This window comes from Vicugna pacos, chromosome 19 (assembly GCF_048564905.1).
Source record: "Vicugna pacos chromosome 19, VicPac4, whole genome shotgun sequence".
In the NCBI taxonomy this organism is placed as follows: Eukaryota; Metazoa; Chordata; class Mammalia; order Artiodactyla; family Camelidae; genus Vicugna; species Vicugna pacos.
In genome coordinates, this window is record NC_133005.1 from 4,344,706 (window position 1) to 4,363,801 (window position 19,096).

At 43.9% G+C, this 19,096-nt stretch overlaps 1 protein-coding gene across 12 annotated transcripts in view; it reads left to right on the plus strand.

Moving 5' to 3' along the window:
* The window catches only part of DZANK1 (double zinc ribbon and ankyrin repeat domains 1), a 70,135-nt gene that overhangs the window by 26,202 nt on the left and 24,837 nt on the right, over nucleotides 1–19,096 (plus strand). For 8 of the 12 annotated variants that reach the window (XM_072943743.1, XM_072943740.1, XM_072943732.1 and 5 more), the window contains exons 8-12: nucleotides 142–259; nucleotides 6,127–6,240; nucleotides 11,308–11,400; nucleotides 16,464–16,628; nucleotides 18,124–18,331. In XM_072943743.1, coding sequence (XP_072799844.1) covers nucleotides 142–259; nucleotides 6,127–6,240; nucleotides 11,308–11,400; nucleotides 16,464–16,628; nucleotides 18,124–18,331 — 698 coding nt within the window. The remainder of the gene's footprint in view (nucleotides 1–141; nucleotides 260–6,126; nucleotides 6,241–11,307; nucleotides 11,401–16,463; nucleotides 16,629–18,123; nucleotides 18,332–19,096) is intronic. The other 4 variants (XM_072943737.1, XM_072943735.1, XM_072943736.1 and 1 more) reach the window with 4 other exon arrangements.

Here is a 19,096-nt window from a genome sequence, read left to right on the forward strand (position 1 = left end):
CGCGTCTTGAGTTTGTTCCATAGCCTTTGAGAGTGTTCTGGTTTCGTTTTATCTTGTGTAGAAAATGTTTGAATGCTCTCAGGTTTTCGCTTGCCTTCTCAACGTGCCCTCACGGCCAGTCGGGAACCTCTTTTGTCGTAGGTGTGCCAACTGCCTCGTGCCCCGCCCATCCGACCCCTTCGCTCGCTTCTGTCTGGAGTGTGGCTCTCCTGTGCCGCCCATATTTGGCTGTCGTCTCCCGCCCCCGGAAGGAGCGCAGGTGAGCAGCAGAATCCTTACATTAAAATCCTTTGGTTCCTCTGGTCTTTGCAGCAGCAGCACCGCGCCTGGCACACGGGAACCACAAGCACAAACGCTTGTTGGAAAGGTTACTGGCAAATGAATCTCTTCCAATCCAGACTCCCACTTCGGACTGAAAAGGCTTGTCTGCAGTGCCCTTGCCTTCATGTGGCCTTGAAGAAGCGTAGGCTCAGAAAAAGACTGAAATCTTTTCATTTCAGTGACGCACGCTCAGATAAATTCATGTGTCCTACTCATAGGACACTTCTGTTCATAACCTGGGGACAATAAGGAAATATATTCTAGAAATAAATGATAAGAAGTCCTAATCACAAGTCTGGGTACCCATGAGATACATCATTCCGCCCAAAAAAGCTGTTTATATAGGCTGTAGATTGATCAGTGTGTCTAAATGGGAAAGTTTTAGCCGAGTGTAGATCATGATCAATACTATTCGGTCTGTAGTTAGTGAGAAAACGTACTTGGCTTACTGAAAATCAAAACCTTCACCAAAATGTGTTCATCTTTTATGCACTTGACACTCTGGGGTTTTTTGCACTAAGGTTTACAAAATGAAGTGAAAGGACCTGTGGAGCTGACTGGAAAATGACCATTTAAAAAAGACAGCCACCAAGAAAAAGTCACTTATTCAACAATTTCAAAGTCTAGACTTTAAGAATTGAGTTTCGCCTTCAAGCAAAGGGTTAGATAGTAAATGGATATGTTGTAGAAATTCGTTTATTTCTGTGATAGATTTTGAACTCCTTGAAGAAGGTAGCACAGCAAATAAATGTGAGCAGGTCTCACTGGTTTGAGTTTTCCCTGCTTCTATTTGTTGGTATGACGTCAAAGTTAATTTTCACTGGCCTGAGAATAGATTTTTCAGACCTTTCTTTGCTGTTACTGGGAGAAAAGCTTATCAGAGATGATAAGTATTTAAAATGATGAACTTTGAAACACGTATGCTGCTTGTAACTTTATTAACGTGCCCTAATGTGTAACAGCTTGTCACTTAAACTGCTACGTCCTTAACTGTGCCCTGCTCCCCTCTGGGTTTCTGGGATTCAAAGTGGGTGGCTCCTGCTTCTGGGATCTCAGACCCAGGACACTCAGCAGAGATGCAGAGGTGTGCCTGTCAGCTCCAGATCCTCTCTCCATCATCCTGCCTTGTGGTGCTGGAACTGGACCTGCAAGCGTTTCTCCCTTACCAGCTGGCCCGAGGTTCATTTCTGTCAGGAGAGGCACATCGCTGTGGAGGGCACGGCAGGAGCATGGGCTTGGCTCCTCCTGTTTCTGGCATGCTTCCCCTTCTCTTTGCTCTGAGGGTGCTCGGCTAACCTGCAGGTCACCTAATTGTGCTGGACCCCGTGAACTGCTTCTCAGGATGCTGTGGGGTCCACGGGTACCCCGCCAGCTTCCAGACAGTCTCCCAGTGGGCGGTTTCCTGGCAAGTTTCAGCAGCAGCCCTGCCAGCCCCTCAGAGGGAGATTCCTGATGAGTTTCGTAGGACCCCTGGGTCGCGTTCTGCCTGCAGCTCTGGTCTGTGTCACCCCAGTGAACGTCTCTGCCAACCAGAGGGTGACAGAAACACCCAGTTCAGTAAGATTCCATCCTCTTTGGGCGTCACGGCTCCTCTCTGTCTCGGGCAGTCCTGTGTTCTTCAGAATTTGCTTTACGCATTGGTGGCTTATCCTCTGTTATTAGCTAATAGCTATTTATGTTACACTTGCCCTGTTCAGACTATCCTGGGGGAAATCCGTACTGTGAAGTGGCATCACAGCAAGTCAGGCTGCCACGTGGGGCTGGCAGTGATGCGGTGTCAGCTGAAACGAGCCTCTTGAGCGGCCAGGTGGCTGCGGCATGTGACTCTAGTGGCAGTGGTGATGACCAGGAGCACCCGGGTGTGGATGGAGTCCCCTGAGCACCTGGGAGCATCGTGGAGACTGACAAGCACAGGACCTTTAACTCACAGTCTGAGACCCAGAGGGCTCCCATGGCAGCCCTAAAAGAACCCATTTCTTATAACTCCAGGGCCATACTGAGGAGATCAAACACGAAATTTAATTGTATATGTTGGTGAGTTGCAGCATCAGCTGAATTCACATCAGCACCACATTTCTTTTGTGAAAGTTAGAGTATACACTGGGACAGAGTGGGATCCTGAAACTTGACAATGGTGATTCCTGGAATTGCTCTGCGCTTCAGGCAGGCGGATGAGCTTGCCCTCCTGGCTGAGGTCGCTGGCCTGCCTTTCCTTGAAATCTCGGTGCTAACCTCACCTGAGGCAGTGGCCTTGAAAGGAGATGTGGATTCTCCTAAGACTCACCACAGCCGCCCTGAGGCATCCCCATGGCCCAGTCCCATCCCAGCGAGCTGCAGAGGGACAGGTGCACACTGTGATCCAGGAGAAAAGCTCACACATGAACAGAAGAGCACAGTTTTGCTCATATATATTGGCAGAATCTTGGGGAACAAGTGTGGGAGTAGGTTTTAAATGAGTCAGAACATAGCACTAAATTGGGCTAAATTCATTGATATGCATGCACCTTCTGTGGTTTCTGGACTGACTTTATGTGCTGGCTGCTGACGCTGGAGGCGGCTCCAGGCTTTTTTGGTTGGCTGGCTAATACTTGGACTCAACAGGAGCCTATGTTTAGTGAGACAGGGACACCAGGACTCCCCTGATGTCATGTTGGAGTTGGTTTATCACATGTGCCCTCTATCCCCACCAACTCTCACCTGCATTTCACAAGAAGGCCCAGAAGACACTTCCTTCACTCGGGCGTCAAGGAATACGTTTGTGAAAGGAGCGCCTGCACCCTGGAGAAGCTCCCTGGCTGCTTTCCTTCGGTGGTCAGACGTGATCACTGAGGGGTGCTGCCACTGAGATGGGCTCCCTGATTTCGGGTGGCTAGTGGGATTCCAGGGTATCAGAGGTCAAGGGCAGCGCTTACCTGCCAAAGACCAGGTGGGCGCATGTATTGTTAGAGGCAGCGGTGACGTATCGGCAGTCAGAATCTGATCACGGTATTCCCACGAATGAGCTAGATGGGCAGTCTACTAGCGTGTTGCTTGTTTTATATGATAGGGAAGAAAAAAAAGACACGGTTTATAGCCAAAAGCATGACTTGAGTCTCCACAATGGAACATCCAAGTCTGTCATCCAGTTTCAAGACTTAAGTCAACTCGCAAACCCACAGCTCCCTGATCGAAGGGAGGCTGGGTCTCCTTGAGGACAGACCCTGCGTCACTGCGAGTACGTGTCATAAATCATCCTTGAAGCCTTTTCCACATGGACCTGTTGCCTGCACTAGGGTGACTATGCCTTGGAGAAGAGGAAATGCCCAAGCCTCTGGGGAATTACTAGATATCAGCTCTGAACTGATGCTAATTCTCGGAGATCCAGAACACCCCTGTGGTCCACCGGCAGACTGGTCAGATGATAAATGGAGTCTGAAGCTCAAGGCTGACTCATAGTTTTTGCTTGGTGTACTCTGGGGACTTAGGTTCGTGTACTTTTACAATTGCTATGTCTTCCTGATTTATTGACCCTTGTGTCATCACAAAATGTCTTTGTGTCTAGCAATATTTCTTGTTTTTTAAGTCCTTTTTCCCCTTGAGATTTATGTAGCTACCCTGGCTCTCTTACGGTCACTATTTGCATCATGTGTCTTTTTCTATACTTTTACTTTCAACCTACATGTATCTTAGAATCTAGGGCATGTCTCCAGTAGACAGCGTATATTTGGGTCTTGCAATTTTACCCAGTCTGACAGTCTCTGCCTTTTAAGTGTGGTGTTTAGTCCACTCACATTTAATGCCTTTATTGATGTGTTGGGTTTACATATGCTATTTTTCTGTCTGTTTTCTATTTGTTTCATGTTGTTTTGTTCCTTTGTTCCTCCTTTGCTTCCTTCTTTTGTGTTAAATAATTTTTAGTGTGCCATTTTAATTTGTATTTTGATTTTTAAAAATATTTTCTAAAGTGATTTTCTAATAGTGCTTCAGGATTACAACATACACCTTAATTTCTCAGCCTATTTCAGAATAATTTAACTGAAATCCAGTAAAATGCAGACATTTTGCTCCAGTATATCTCCTTTTCCTCCCCACTTCTGTATCTTTTGTATATTGTCATCTACATTACATCTATTATAAGCTGAAAACACAGTGTTAAACAATCTTACGTCATTTAAAGATGAGAAAAGATGTTCATGGAGTCAGTTATATTTACCAACATATTCATTATGTCTGGCCGCTCATTTCTCCACTTCTTTCCTGGGAACTCAGGTTATCTTCCAGCGTGACTGACTTTCAGCCTGAAGGACTTCCTTTACTCCAGGCACGGCTGTGTTTATCTGAGAATGTTTATTTTTACCTTCACTTGTGAAAGATAGTTTTACTGGATGTGAAATCCTTTGTTGGCCAGTTATTTTTCCTTTCAGCCATTTGACTGTGTCATTCTACTGCCTTCTGGCTGCCATAGTTGTTGAGGTATAAGTAGTTTCTTCTCTTGCTGCTTTCAGCATTTTCTCTTTGTCTTTGGTGCCCACCAGTTTGACTGCCGTGTGCCTCGGTATGGCTCCCTTTGTGTTTATCTTTCTTGGGATTGATTGAGTTCGTTGGGTCTGTGGATTAATGTTTTTCTTCAAATATGGGAAGTTTTTGGCCATTGTTTTTTCGAATTCTATTTCTGCCCTTTTTTCTCCCCTCCGCTTCTGGGACTCCCATCACACGTATGCTGGCATTCTTGATGTTGCCCCAAAGGTCTTTGATGATCTGTTTATTGTCTTCAATCTTTTTCCTCTGTTCTTCAGATTTGAAAATTTCTGTTGAACTGTATTCAAGTTCGCTGGTTCTTCTGTCACTTTTTTTTTTTTGATGGAGGTACTGGGGATTGAACCCAGGACCTCATGCATGCTAAGCATGCATTCTACCACTAAAATATACCCCCACCCCCACTTCTGTCATTTCTGATCTTCTATTGAGTCCCTCTGGCAGTTTTTTTTTTTTTTTTTTACTTTGGTTATTTTCCTTTTCAGCTCTAGGTTTTGATTTGTTTTTTTAAAAATAATTTCTTTTTATTGAGAGTCACTATTTTTCAGATCACTGTTATCATACCCTCCCCCTTTCCCTTGTTTTATTTTTAAGCCTGGGATGACCCCTGGGTGTGCATAGCTTGGTGTTCAACTTGGCCAAAAGATTGTGCCAGAAGTTGTGCTCAAACACCTTGGTCCTTAGGGAGGTGGGCAAAGCTCAGTGGTAAAGTGCATGCTTGGCATACACAAGGTCCTGGGTTCAACCCCCAGTAACTCCATTAAAAAGAAATCTTAAAAAAAAAACCACCCCCAAATCCAAACACCTTGGTCCTTTAAGGTTTCCACTCTCTGCTGATGGATCTATAATGGGCTGGCTGGAACATTCAGACTTCATGCTGTTTTCAAGTCTGCCCCAGCTCTGACTTTATGCTGAGCTGTCTTGCATCTCCAGGTGCAGCTGGGGATGTGTGGGTGGCTTGGACCCACTCAGGTTGTTGCTGCACAGGTGAGCATCCCCCAGTCAAGCAGGGGCATGTGGGGAGATAATCAACCCCTCTATAGATTTGTCGACTTCCTCACTCCATCAGGCTGTGAGCTATTCTTTCTTTATTTTTCCTTTCCTTTTCTTTCTCTTTACACTGATCTTTTCTACAATAAACATGTTTTTACCTTAATAGGAAAAAAAAGTTTTAAGATGGTAATTATAAAAAATTTTTTTACAAGAGCAGATTAAACCTTACATTTTAAGATCTACTTACACCTTCAGTTTTTGCATCCCAACACGAACCTGACCTCTTTCTCTGTGCAGATGGGCCTGTGTGTGGAGTGTGGAAGCCTGGTGCCCATGAACACTCCCATCTGTGTGGTGTGTGAGGCCCCGCTTGCTCCACAGCTGCAGCCACAGGCCAGCCTCCGCTTGAAGGTAATGAAACGCGATTCCGTAAAAGCACGAGGAAGATAGATAGAAATTAACGTTTGAACAGTTAAATGTCTGTCTTCAGCTGTTGGAATCAGCTCACCATTGATAAGCTAAAAACCGTTGGACAAAATCCACTCTCATTTTTGGAAAGGCACACTGTCCAAGAGTTTAATTTGCCGACAAGATCTAAAGGTTAAGGGAGATACATAGAATGTGTTCCCTGAACATAGATTTGGAGAATAAATTGGGCCACAGCTACCGTAGATAATTTCTTACTTTGTCTATTTAAACTTGAGCATTGTAATGAATATTGACCTTTAATCTTGTCCTTAAATTCACTTCATGCTTTTGTTTGCTTTGTTTGATTATGGGTCTCTATTACGTAGAAAAGAAGGAATGCAGCTAGTCACATGGATAAAAAGTATCATCGTGAACATTCAAAAAATCTTCTTAAGCAAATGACATCATGCGTTAACTTTTTTTGTATGTTTGTTACTGAACATACAAATGTATCTTTTCTTCATTTTTCAATTTCCAGTCCATTCGCTCCTTTTATTTTTAATTTTTTTCCAAGACAGTCAATTTTTTTGTATATATATATTTTTATTAAAGTATAGTCAGTTTCCAATATTGTGTCAATTTCTGGTGTACAGCACAATGCTTCAGTCATACATGAACATACATATATTTGTTTTCATATTCTTTTTCACCATAAGTTACTACAATATATCGAATATAGTTTCCTGCACTACACAGCATGAACTTGTTTACCTATTATATATATATCAGCTAGTATCTGCAAATCTCTGGCTCCCACCTTATCCCCTCCCACCCCTTCTCCCTGCTCCCCGGTAACCACAAGTTTGTTCTCTATGTCTGAGAGTCTGTTTTTTTTGCAAATAAGTTTGTTTGTCTTTTTTTTTTTTTTAGATTCCACATATAAGTGATATGTGGTGTTCTTTCTCTTTCTGGCTTATTTCACTTAGAATGACAATCTCCAGGTCCATCTATATTGCTGCAAATGACATTATTTTCTTCTTTTTCATGGCTGAGTAGTATCCCATCATGTAAATATACCACAACTTCTTTATCCAGTCGTCTGTTGATGAACATTTAGGTTGTTTCCATGTCTTGGCTATTGTAAATAGTGCTGCTGTGAACATTGGGGTGCATATATCTTTTTGAATTAAGGTTCCCTCTGGATATGTGCCCAGGAGTGAGATTGCTGGATCAAGACAGTCACGTTTTATTAAGTCAGAGAGTTTAAAAGGTGTGTCATAGGGGTGGAGCAAAAGGAGGAGGGATTAAAAATTAATATAAACAAGTAAACTCGATGTCGCTGGGACCAAGATCAGTACTTGAAAGTCCCCCTTCATGCAGAGGGAGAAGTGAACACCTACTGAATACAATTAATACAAACAGAGGCAGGAGAGAGGAGATGCTCACACAGGAAAGTATAAATGGGCTGGGGGTGGGGTGGGGGTAACCACCTATCCAGGACCCAAAATCCAGCTGGTGGTGCGATGAGGAAATCATCTCCAAACCTCACAGTTCAGACCCCACGATTCAGCATAAATGCGGGAAGACGTCACTCCCAAGCTCCACAAGCCAACCGCCAGCCGCGGATGGGCGGCTCGGCGCAGGGAAGTCAGGGCTCGGAGGCGGGTTCCCATCTTCCCAGGCTGGTGCGTGTGAGCGGTGCGCTGTCCTGACAGCCTTCTCCCCCTTTATCTCCTTTTAACTTGACCTCAGGTAAAGGTCACCAGAGGATGAAATAGATCTAATAAAGACAACTTTGGGGGTAAAAAAAAGCAAGAGTTTTTAGTGATAAGGGAAGTGTGTGGACTTCGCATACAATTGGAACTGCAACACTCCTAAACTGGCCTGGTGGATTCCCTGTGGGCAAAATGTATTGAAGTTTATGGGGGAAACGGCAAGTCCACTTTTTCATGCACGTTCCAGCTACCCCTTCACTGTGAAAAGTCCTTAAGTGTCCCAGGTGGTGCAAACCTTCCAAAGTGAGATTTTGAAGAACTGGCTGGGCCAGAGTCGGGTGGATGAAACTTTACTCATCTTTTTGTTGGATGACTATCTTCAATCATAAGAAACTTTCAAAATCACTGCAGGAAGCCACCAGGCAGCCCTGGAGCCCTGTCTCCACACTTCTTACATGTGAGGGAGAGAAATCAGCTTCTCTCTTTAAGATTTCCCTTCATTGAAACTAAATCACTGTTTTATGTTGATCTGCGTATTTCTGTTTGTCATGATAGTGCTTGCATTCTATTTGATGTACAAAGCAAATAAACTTTCCATTTTAAACAAACAAGCAAGCAAACAAACAAACAAACAAAAAACAGAAGAAAGAAGAAAAGCCCTGAGTACCTAGGGCTCACCCTTGGAGGGACAAGGCAGAACCTGGGGAAACTGGGTGAACTTGAAGGCTGCCCCACGCGAGGGAGGACTTGTTTAAATATTTAGCATCCTCATTAAGGCAGTCTGATGGTGGTCTTAGTCCCAGATCATCCCTAGGAACACATATGAATCTGTGACTGTAGCGTTTCTGTGGGTCATGGCCACTGCTCTTCAAGCAAGTGAGCCATGATGGCATGTGTCAGAAAGCCGCCACCGGAAGCGCTAGGAAAGCCTGTTGAGCAAGGAGGCTGTGCCTACTGGGCCTGATACAGTGAGATAAACGGCTACTCTGACCCCTGGTATCACAGAAGGGAGAAGACAGGGAAGGCTTTCAGTACTGCAGTTGGGTGATTTTAAAGAGAATTGGACAAGAGTGAACCCTGAGGTCAATTATGGACTTTGGGTGATGATGTGTCAGTGTAGGTTCATTGGTTGTAATGAATGTACCATCTGGTGCAGGACGTCGATAGCGGGGTGGGGTGTGTGTGTGTGTGTAAAGGGAATGTATGGGGACTCCCTGTAAATTTTGCTCAGTTTTGATATGGACCTAAAACTGCTCTAAAAAATAAAGTTTATTAATTAAAAAAATTTAAGAGTGTTTTGCAAGGCAGGATTAAAATTGGGCAGAGTTAGTTTAGATTGGGCAAAGTTATGATATGCTAGTTTTAAATTTTTATTTACTTCAATACAGATTTTACATCTTTAAGGTGGTGAGGTTTTGATAGACATATACATGCTGAAATGACTCCTGCAGTCAAGCTCATTGACATACCCATCTTTGTATCCTGGAAATGTGCTTAGAGAGTAGATGTCAAGTCTGCCACCACACACACATAGACACAGACACACATGTGCACACAGATGGTTCTGGACTGTGGGTCCTGCAAGCTGAGGGTCTTGAGGTGGACCACTGGGGTTAACAGGGGGGCAGTTTCACTTGGTTTGCACTTTTCTCTTTCCCAGGTGAGTATCTCCGGCAGCAAACAGCTAGATTGTCTTGTTTGATCTCACCATTATTTAATACAGGACCAGGAAATTTGTTTCGCTTCTCAGTGGGTCGCTGGGTTTCACCACATCAGGAAGATCACTGCCCTAAATCTCACAGAAAAGCTCTGACGATTGCAGGTTATGCGGTGGAGACTGTAAGCAAGTGTGAAGAAAGCTGGACCAGGGGGTCAGGACCCACTGAGTTCAAGTCCATGGTTCTCTGCCATTTTGGGTGGCGGTCAGTCGGCCTCTGCCCTCTAGGATTTCTCTGGGCTGGGAACTGTGGTTTCCTGGGTTGGCTCAGGTTCCTAGAAGGACCCTGGAGTCGACTACGTAAGTGGGACTTGAGAAAGACTTGGCAAGACCAGGGACTCCAGTAGCCTCCCTGGTGGCACTGGGACAGAACCGCCAGGAGTTGGCCTTTCTTTTTCCTGATGGCCTCCTTTACCTGTGCCAGATGCAGAACATGCTACATCAGTTTCAGGACACCTGGGAACACAGGTACTGGAGTAGAAGGGAACATCTGAGTGTCGCAGGTCATTGACAATCGAAGGAGATCGTGCCCTGGGAGGGCGGAATAGTCCAGCGACTGAACAGCTGTTAGCAAACCCTGTTAGGCTATTTTAACCATCTTTTCTTTTTCTCTGTTTTTTTCTGGATTGCAACTTAGCCCCAAGTTCCTGACTTGGAAGGTTGCATTTACCACTCACTAATAAGGTGGTCTTTAAACTACAGACCAAACCCAAATTCATGTTTAATGTAAAGCCCCACGGGGGAGACCCCAGTCCGAGAACTAGATTGTGTGTAAATGTATATTCTCTTGCTGCTCTTGGGTCTTCCTATGTATTGTTCAAGCCAGGAGATGGAAAACGTACTGATGAGCGTGTTTTCCGCACTGAAAAGAAGAATCACGCCTGTACTCAGCACAAAATACTCAGTTTGCCTTCCTGATGCCAAATGAATTCTCTCTTTCAGGTTTTTTCATTTTGAGGTTTATTTCTTTTAAGACTTATTCATTTGTCTGATGCTGTTTGTTGTAATAATTCCTAAACCAATCCAGTTTCAGGGTCTGAGTGTTGGCATAGGGTCTGTAGCTGGCTGATTGGCTGGAAAGACTGCTTAATGGCTTTTTTGCACAGCAGTTTGCTCAGAGAAACACGTATTTCTTGTTCTCTGTTTTACTTCTTCCTTTCCAGTTTGAATTCCTTTTATTTCTTTTTCTTCTCTACTGTGGCTAGAACTTCCAATTCTACGTTGAGTAAAACTGGCGAGAGTGGGCACCCTTGTCTTGTTCCTGATCCTAGAGGGAGTGCTTTCAGCTTTTCCCCGTTGAGTATGATGTTAGCTGTGGGTTCATCGTGTATGGCCTTTGTTATGTTATTATGTGCCCTCTATACCCACTTTCTGGACAGTTTTTATCGTAAGTGGAGGTTGACTTTTATTAAAAGCTTTTTCTGCATCTATTGAGATGATCATACGGTTTTTATTCTTCAGTTAGTTAATGAGGTGTATCACACTGACTGATTTGCAGATACTGAAAAATTCTTGCATCACTGGGGTAAATCCTAGTTGATCATGCTGTATGATTCTTTTGATGTTTTATTGGATTTGGTTTGCTAATATTTTGTTGAGGATTTTTGCATCTGTGTTCATTTATTCTCTGTTTTCAAGGAGAAAGTGATCTGCCGCACCTGTGGCACAGGGAATCCCGCTCACCTGAGATACTGTGTCACCTGTGAGGGGGCCCTGCCGTCAGCACAAGAGGTAGGTTGGCTGCATGTGCCAGTTCTGTATTTTGGTGGCTGATAAATGTCGTGTTAATGATAACAAAGAAATATAATCTGCAGAGTGGGGAGGACGGCTGGTGGGGGAAGGTAGTTTTGTTTGTTTATTTGTTTGTTTTGTTTAATGGAGGGACTGGGGATTGAACCCAGGACCTCATACACACTAAGCACGCGCTCTCCCAGTGAGCTATACCCTCCCCCAGCTTTGGGGTTCTTTGAATACTTTTTAGAATTCTATTTTAACTGTCCTATTAGCTTTTTAGCTGTATTTCTTGGCATTATTCTTTAATATTTGCCCTTGTGATTAAAATATATATCTTTAAAATTTCAGTCTAATTCGTTGTTATCACACCACATCAGGTGGAACACAGAAACCTTACAACTGTACAGGCTCGTCCTTCTCCCCCGTCCTTCATGGCCTGGTTACGTACATCATAAACCCTTCAAGAATGTTGTGGTTTCTGTTTTAAACAATTATATAGTTTAAAAGAAATTAAGAGAAAAAAGCAAAAAGCTCAAAACTTTTTTTTGAATTTACACAGATATTTACCATTTCATTATCCTTTTCTGAGGACCCGAGTTTTTCTCTACTATCATTTCCCTCCAGACATAACTCTCTTTATGGTTTCTTGTAGTGCAGGTCTACTGGCAGTGAATTCTCTTACTTTTCTTTTGTCTGAATAAGGCTTTGTTTTGCCTTCGTTCTCCAAGGGCAGTTTTGATGGGTGCGCAGCTCTGGGTTGACAGTTACTTTTCCTTCAGAACTTTACGGATGTTCTGCTCTCCGTGGTTTCTGATCAGAAGCTGGATGGTAATCAGACTGACGTCACCATGCATGTGATGTGTCATCTTTCTCTGTTGCTTTTAAGATTTTTAAAAGAGTCTTTGGTTTTCAAAGATTCGGCTATACTGTGCCTCTGTGTGAGCCTCTCTCTGTGATTACTTTCATTGTTCACTGAGCATCTTTTAACTGTAAACTTCTGTCTTTAATCAAATTTGGGAATTGTTTAGCCATGATTTAATGATTTTGGGGGGCTCTACTCACCTTGCGCTATTCTTCTTGGATTCCATGTTCACATCTCTCGAATTGCTGCTGAGATTGCCCATCTTTTTGTTCATTCTGGGAAGAATGGATGCTGTAACATTCTGGTTGCTAGTTCCGGCCGCAGATTCCTCCTGGAGTTGGGTTCAGTTGACCTTCTTGTCTTTTGAGAGGCGTTCGTCCTAGTTCATTCCAGGTAGTGCGTCCTCCAAACCAGGCATGTTTACTGTGACCTGCTAAAGTAACGTAAAGCAAAACAAACAACAGCAAAACCCCAGCACTCATCAGAGAACGGTCACAGAATCCAGGAGCACCACAGTCTAACGTGTGTGATGCCAGGATTCAGTCGAAAATTCCTCAACATCCTAAAACTAAAAGCCAAGAGAACCGCATGGTTTAGAGGGGAGGGGAGCGGAAAGCCTGGTCTCTGCTGAGATACTTTGCCTTTGGCTGAGCTGCTTCGAGTGTTCCGTGCGTGTGTCATTCAGGGGTCCATAAGAGATGTGAATACACAGAATTTGGGGATCCCCCTCTCTTTCACTGTCTTTCTGGGCATGCCCCATCTCCTCAGTAACCAAACATCCCCTAGCTGCAGTTTTCTGATTGTCCTAGCCAGAAATACTGCCCTTTACGCACCACTTCACTGGCACTGCATGGACCGCCCTTAGCCCCGGGCGAAAAGCCATGAAGATGCGCACTGACTTTGTATAACCGCCCTCCTCCGTGCGTGGACTTGCTACAAGAGTCCGTCTGCTTCTGTTCATTCTCCAGTGCCTTCACATACCATGAGAAGATGTTATAGGTGTTTCTCTGGATGAGCCGTTTGGTATGGCCTTACTCCATTATCACCAGGAGGAAAATCTGTATGTTTTTAAAAGGGTTATTTCTGTTACATAACATATGTTTCTGAGACTAAGGAGCTGACACATTTAGTAAGAAAATGCATCTCTTCCCAAAGCAAATTTGATGTAATTGTAGGATAGTCTTCTTGTTGAAAGAGAGAGAAAAATACTGAGATATTCACATACTCAGTTATCAACTGAATCAATTACTCACTGATTAGTTGATTGACAGGTAACTACTTGAATGACCCCCATGGTGCCAAGGCCACGGGGCTGAGCTAGTGAGGGGAAATGTGAAATGCTAGTCCTTTCCCTTAAAGAAATGAGGATCTGGTGGCAAGTACGGTGAGGAGGGCAGGAGCCCTCCCTGTGCTGAGCACCCCTATGTGCCTCACTGCAGTTAACTGTCCGAAGTCCCCCCGCAGACATCCCCGCCGTGAGGAAGCTGTTGTAGTGAAGAGGCTGCATGGAGTCGTGGGTAAAAGCCAGGCTTCCGAGCCGGATGGTCTGGGTTCAACCTGGGGTCTCCCCTTCTGGGTGCTTCAGGTTCCCTCCTCTGTAACACAGGATGTGGGGGTCCCGGGGCGGTGCTCAAAACAGCGCCTGCACCGAGTGGGTGATCAGGACTGTCATCCCCGCGGGTTTGATGGGAAAACCTCTTCCTAGGCAACAGCGAGTTAGTAGCAAGGAACAAAGATTCTAATCCAGGGCTACCTGACAAAGTCTCGGAAACCCTCACAAAACAGCCCCATCTCCCTCCCCCCAAATAACATAATTCTTCTCATGGGTCAGGAGTGGAAAGTAAATTCACATTTCTAGATCGAAACCAGACTCCAAAGGAGAGAGGCTGAACCTCACTTTCTCTGCTAATCCTGTTGCAGTGAACAGCAGTGGGCATGCTGCCTTTGGTGTTAAAGGTCCTGGGGCATCCAGCTGTGTGAGGCACCAGTTTCACTGACTTCCCGTGGAGCGCATGTACTAACTTGTACTAATTTCTTAACTGGTGAAGCTCATCATAGTTTTACTCTTTGGGGCAAAAATACCTTTTGTCCTTGCACTGCTTGGGGGCTTTCTTCTTTCCCAATTGGGAGGGGGATGGAGAACGTGGGGCTGACCTGCCTGCACATGCGGTGTGTTCACCAGTCCACCTGCTGAGCAGGGGAGCTCCTCCCCTGCCCACTCGGACGGAGACCATTTCCTGCTCGAAACGTGGTTGCCGGAGTCGCCGGGAAGCTTGCTTCTGCGATTGGTGTGAGCCACAGTCGGTGTTTTTAAAACAGCTTCTTTGTGCCTCCTGGCCACCCCAGAGCCAGGCTCCTCCTCTGCCACAGCCTTGCAGAAATCACTTCTTGGGACTGGGTACTAGCACCTATTTATGTAAGAATCTGGAGAGAGAGATAAATTAGTTCTTTTAAATTGAGAAGGTCAAATATCCATCAACAGATGAATGGATAAAGAACACGTTATATATATATACATATATATATGTAATATAGTGTATACACACACACACACACACACACACACACACACACACACACACGAAATACTACTCAGCCATAAAAAAGGAATGCAACAATGCCATTTGCAACAACATGGATGGACCTAGAGATTGTCATACTAAATGAAGTAAGCCAGACAGAAAAAGACAAACACCATATGATATCACTCATATGTGGAATCTAAAATACGACACAAACAAACTTATTTACAAAACAGAAACAGACTCACAGATGTAGAAAACAAACTGATGATTACTTTGGGGGAAAGGGAGGTAGGAATAAGTTGGGAATTTGGGATGAACAGATACACACTACTATATATAAAATAAACAAGAACCTACCGTACAGCACAGGGAACTACATTCAATAGCTTGTAGTAACCTGTAATGGAAAAGAAATACGAAAAAGAATATATATGTAACTGAATCACTATGCTGTACACCAGAAACTAGCACAACATTATAAATCAACTCTACTTCAATTAAAAAAGAAAAGCTGCCTTGCTTGCTGTACAGTCTGTATCTGCAGGTTCCACATCAGTGGATTCAACCAACTGTGGACTGAAAATATTCTGGAAATAATAGTTCCAGGAAATTCCAAAAGGTAAAACTTGAATTTGCTGCCCATGGCCAACTATTTACATAGCATTTACAGTGCACTGGCTACTATAAGTGATCTAGAGATGATTTAAAGTATACAGAAGAAGCGGGTGGGAAGGGATAAATTGGGAGTTCTGGATTTGTAGATTCTAACTACTATATATAAAATAGGTAAACAACAAGTTTCTTCTGTAGAGCACGGGCAACGATATTCAATACAATATCTTGTGATAACCTATAATGGAAAAGAATCTAAAAAAGAATATATGTCTCTATATACATATACATATATACACATATATAGGTAACTGAATCACTTTGCTGTATACCTGAATTATTGTAAATCAACTATACTTCAATTAAAAAAAAATCGAGGTCTCTCATTGTGTTAATTTGCATTTCTATGAGGTTATACCTTTTTACTTATTTAATGACTATTTGGTATTTCTTCTTTTACGAATTACCTGCTTACCTTTTTAATAAGACACTCAGAGTTATTTATCTGAATAAGTGTCACATGTAAATAAGCAGAAGGTTTTGTGTGAAGGGTTAGTCTCCCTGCCCATCCTAGTCCCACAGCCCCTTCCCCCAGAAGTCATCCCTGGTACCACTTGCTGAGGTCTTCTTTCGGCCATTCGATGCATTAATAGGTAAACTGGTAGTTTAGTATGGACACTGACCCAGTTCTTTTCACCTGGCAATGCACCTTGTTAGTAACCTCCTCATTCTTTTCAGTGGCCTCACGATACCCCACTGTCTGTGCGTACCGCGGTGTGTCTAGGCCATCCGCTAGTGCTGGGCCTTTAGGCTGTTTCCAGTTATTTTTTGTAAAACCACAATCCTGCAGGGCGTGGTCTTGAATATACTTCTTTGTGTATTTGTCCATCTGTCGGATAAATTCCAGAAGGCAGAATTGCAGGGTCAGAGGGTAAAGGCCCTCTTTTGAGGGCCTTTAAAATCTTTTGATGGCCGCAGACTGTATGATATGGGAATCACTTGCACGGGAAAGTTGTGTCTCTAATATTCATGAAAACATAAAAATGTTTTCTGTCCTCCAGCCTGGCGCTCCCGCTGGCTACTCTGTCTGCTCTAACTGTGGGGCCAGCAACCACCCGTCTGCCCGATTCTGTGGCTCCTGCGGGATTTATGTGAAGTCCTTGGCCAGACTCAGCATGGAGAGCAGCGCAACTCCAGCTGCCAGAGAACCCGGCGCCTTCGCCGAGGTGAGGCCTCCGCGGTGGTGAGAACGGGTGCCCAGGAAGCGGCTGTGACTCTGGATTCGTGTCCTCTGCCCTGTGAACCAACCCAGGGGGAGAAAGCCACCACATGGAGACCTTCCACAGGGACTTCCGGCTTGGGGTTAAATAACTTCAACCCATTTGGGTTTTAAACACTCGAGTGATTTCCCCAGGATTCAAAGATGTAAATATGCATTATCTACAGTAATCGAGGACTAACTGCATTTGCAAGGAAGCAGGTGTAACGTCGTTAGGAAGATTTAAAATACGCGGGACAGGTGTACTTCTCATCCCTTCAATTTCTTCTGTCGCTCACTGAGAACGTCCCCCTTCTCCTTTCCATTTTAGGAAACTTACATCGGGTATATGACCATTCTTAGCAACTGGGGATAGTTGAGAAGAATGTCCCAAGGTTATTTTAATTATTTTTAAATTTTTCTTCTTTCCCATTTTAAAAAATTAAAGTATAGTTGATTTTCAATATCGTAGTAGTTTCTGGTATACAGCATAGTGTTTCAGTTGTACGTATAAATATATATATATATTCTTTTTCATTGTAAGTTACTACAAGCCATTGAATTTGGTTCCCTGTGCTGTACAGTAGGACTCCCAAGATTATTTTTAGAAGGACTTAATCTCTAACCAGCTTCGTGTTAGCCTTTTATGAATTTCTCTAAGCTACAGAAAGGCATTTTCAGGTTTCTTCTTATTCCTTCATTAGAAGAATCTAAAGATTGATAATTGTTAGAGAGAATGCACGTGCATGCAGCAACTTTACATTCATTTTTAGGGAGTTGACACCTTAACCCAGATGGAAAGGCTTAACAGATCTTGGGGCTGACTGCCAATAGCCCAGGTGGCCCCTTCGTGCAAATGAGACAAGGTGTTTTTCCCGCCATCTGTTGGAAATTGATTGTAATATACTAATTTTGTTAGACATTTTCATCCATCTACCAGAAGTATTGTAATAAATGCACAAATATATGATGTCCGCCATGTCGATGTTATGCCTTTAGATGCAGTGCTGTTGTGCTGTGCACAACATACACCACCTCCCATGGAGGTCCTCTCAGGTCCCCGGGCCCAGGTGCAGGAGAGTGTCTCAGAAAATGTTGGTGCCCAGTGGTTGAGTGTGGATGGAGAGTAAAGTCTATGTTCCGCTGGACTGTAGAGCTGAGAGCGTAGATTTCTTCCTAGCCTCAGGCGGTAGGACAGGGACCAGCAGTCGGTTTGTGGGTTTGTGAATCTGAGATAGTCCGTGGACGAGGAGGTGGGGCTGGCTTCATGGATCAGGCTGGGAGTGGCCGGGAAAAACTAGCCAGGAGGATGAAGCCAGGGCTGAAAACCCCTCTTTAGTTGAAAGTATAGCTTTTTGGAGATCCTTTTACTTCTGATTAGAGCTGTTTTCAGTGAGTAAAATGGAGAACTAATTATATTATGTTATTTTATTATTATTTTATGTTTTCTGCCTTGCTCATAGCCTCGATCTGCCTGGCAGCCCCTAAATGTTCCTTCGCCCAAACTGGATGCTGGGACCAAGAAGGATACAGGCACACAGACCACCGGCCTGTTCTACCCATCTGGGACGCTTCTAGCCAAGAAGGAGCTGGAAATGACTTCCCAAAAGCAGAGGCAGGAGAAAATGAGTGACCACAAACCTCTCCTCACGGCCGTCAGCCCAGGACGAGGTGAGACACCCCCTCTTCTCAGGAGCGGACCCACTCTCTCTCTGAAAGAAAATTTCATTTTTTTTCCTCTCCTTTTGATTTCACTTTTATGGACAAGAAATAGATGCCTTTAATTTTCTTTTTCCTCCGTAGTTTTTGCTAGTATGAATAATAGCACTTCCTTAAGCTTTTAGCGTGTTTTGACTCATAGCCTCAGATCTAGTTTGTAAATCAAATAGCGCGTAAGGATTCCTGCTGTGAATGTAGAAACGCTGTGAGTCTGGGTTGTTACACAGTCTGCCGTTATCTCTTTTTTCATTGTTGTCAGATTCACATAACATAAAGTTCACCATCTTAACCCTTTTAAAGTGTGCAATCCAGTGGCATCTGGTACACGAGCGATCCTATACAATCATCACCACTCTCTATTTCCAGAACACTTTCATCACCCCAAAGTAAACTCCATATGCTTTAAGTACCACTCTTTGCATCTCCCTCCCAAGTGCTTAGTAACCACTCACCTGCCTTCTGTCTTCGCGGACTTGCTTATTCTGGGCGTACAAGTGGGAGCACATAACATGTGGTCTTGTGCGCCTGGCTTCTTGCACTTAGTGTAATGCTTTCAAGCTTTGTTCATGTAGCATGTTTTCAGTACTTCATTTTTTTTTTTTATACTGAGTGATATTCTGTTGTATGGATATAGGACATCTGTTTATCTGTTCATCAGTAATGGATGTTTGAGTTGTGTCCACTTTTTGACTGTTAGGAATAATGCCGCTCTCAACA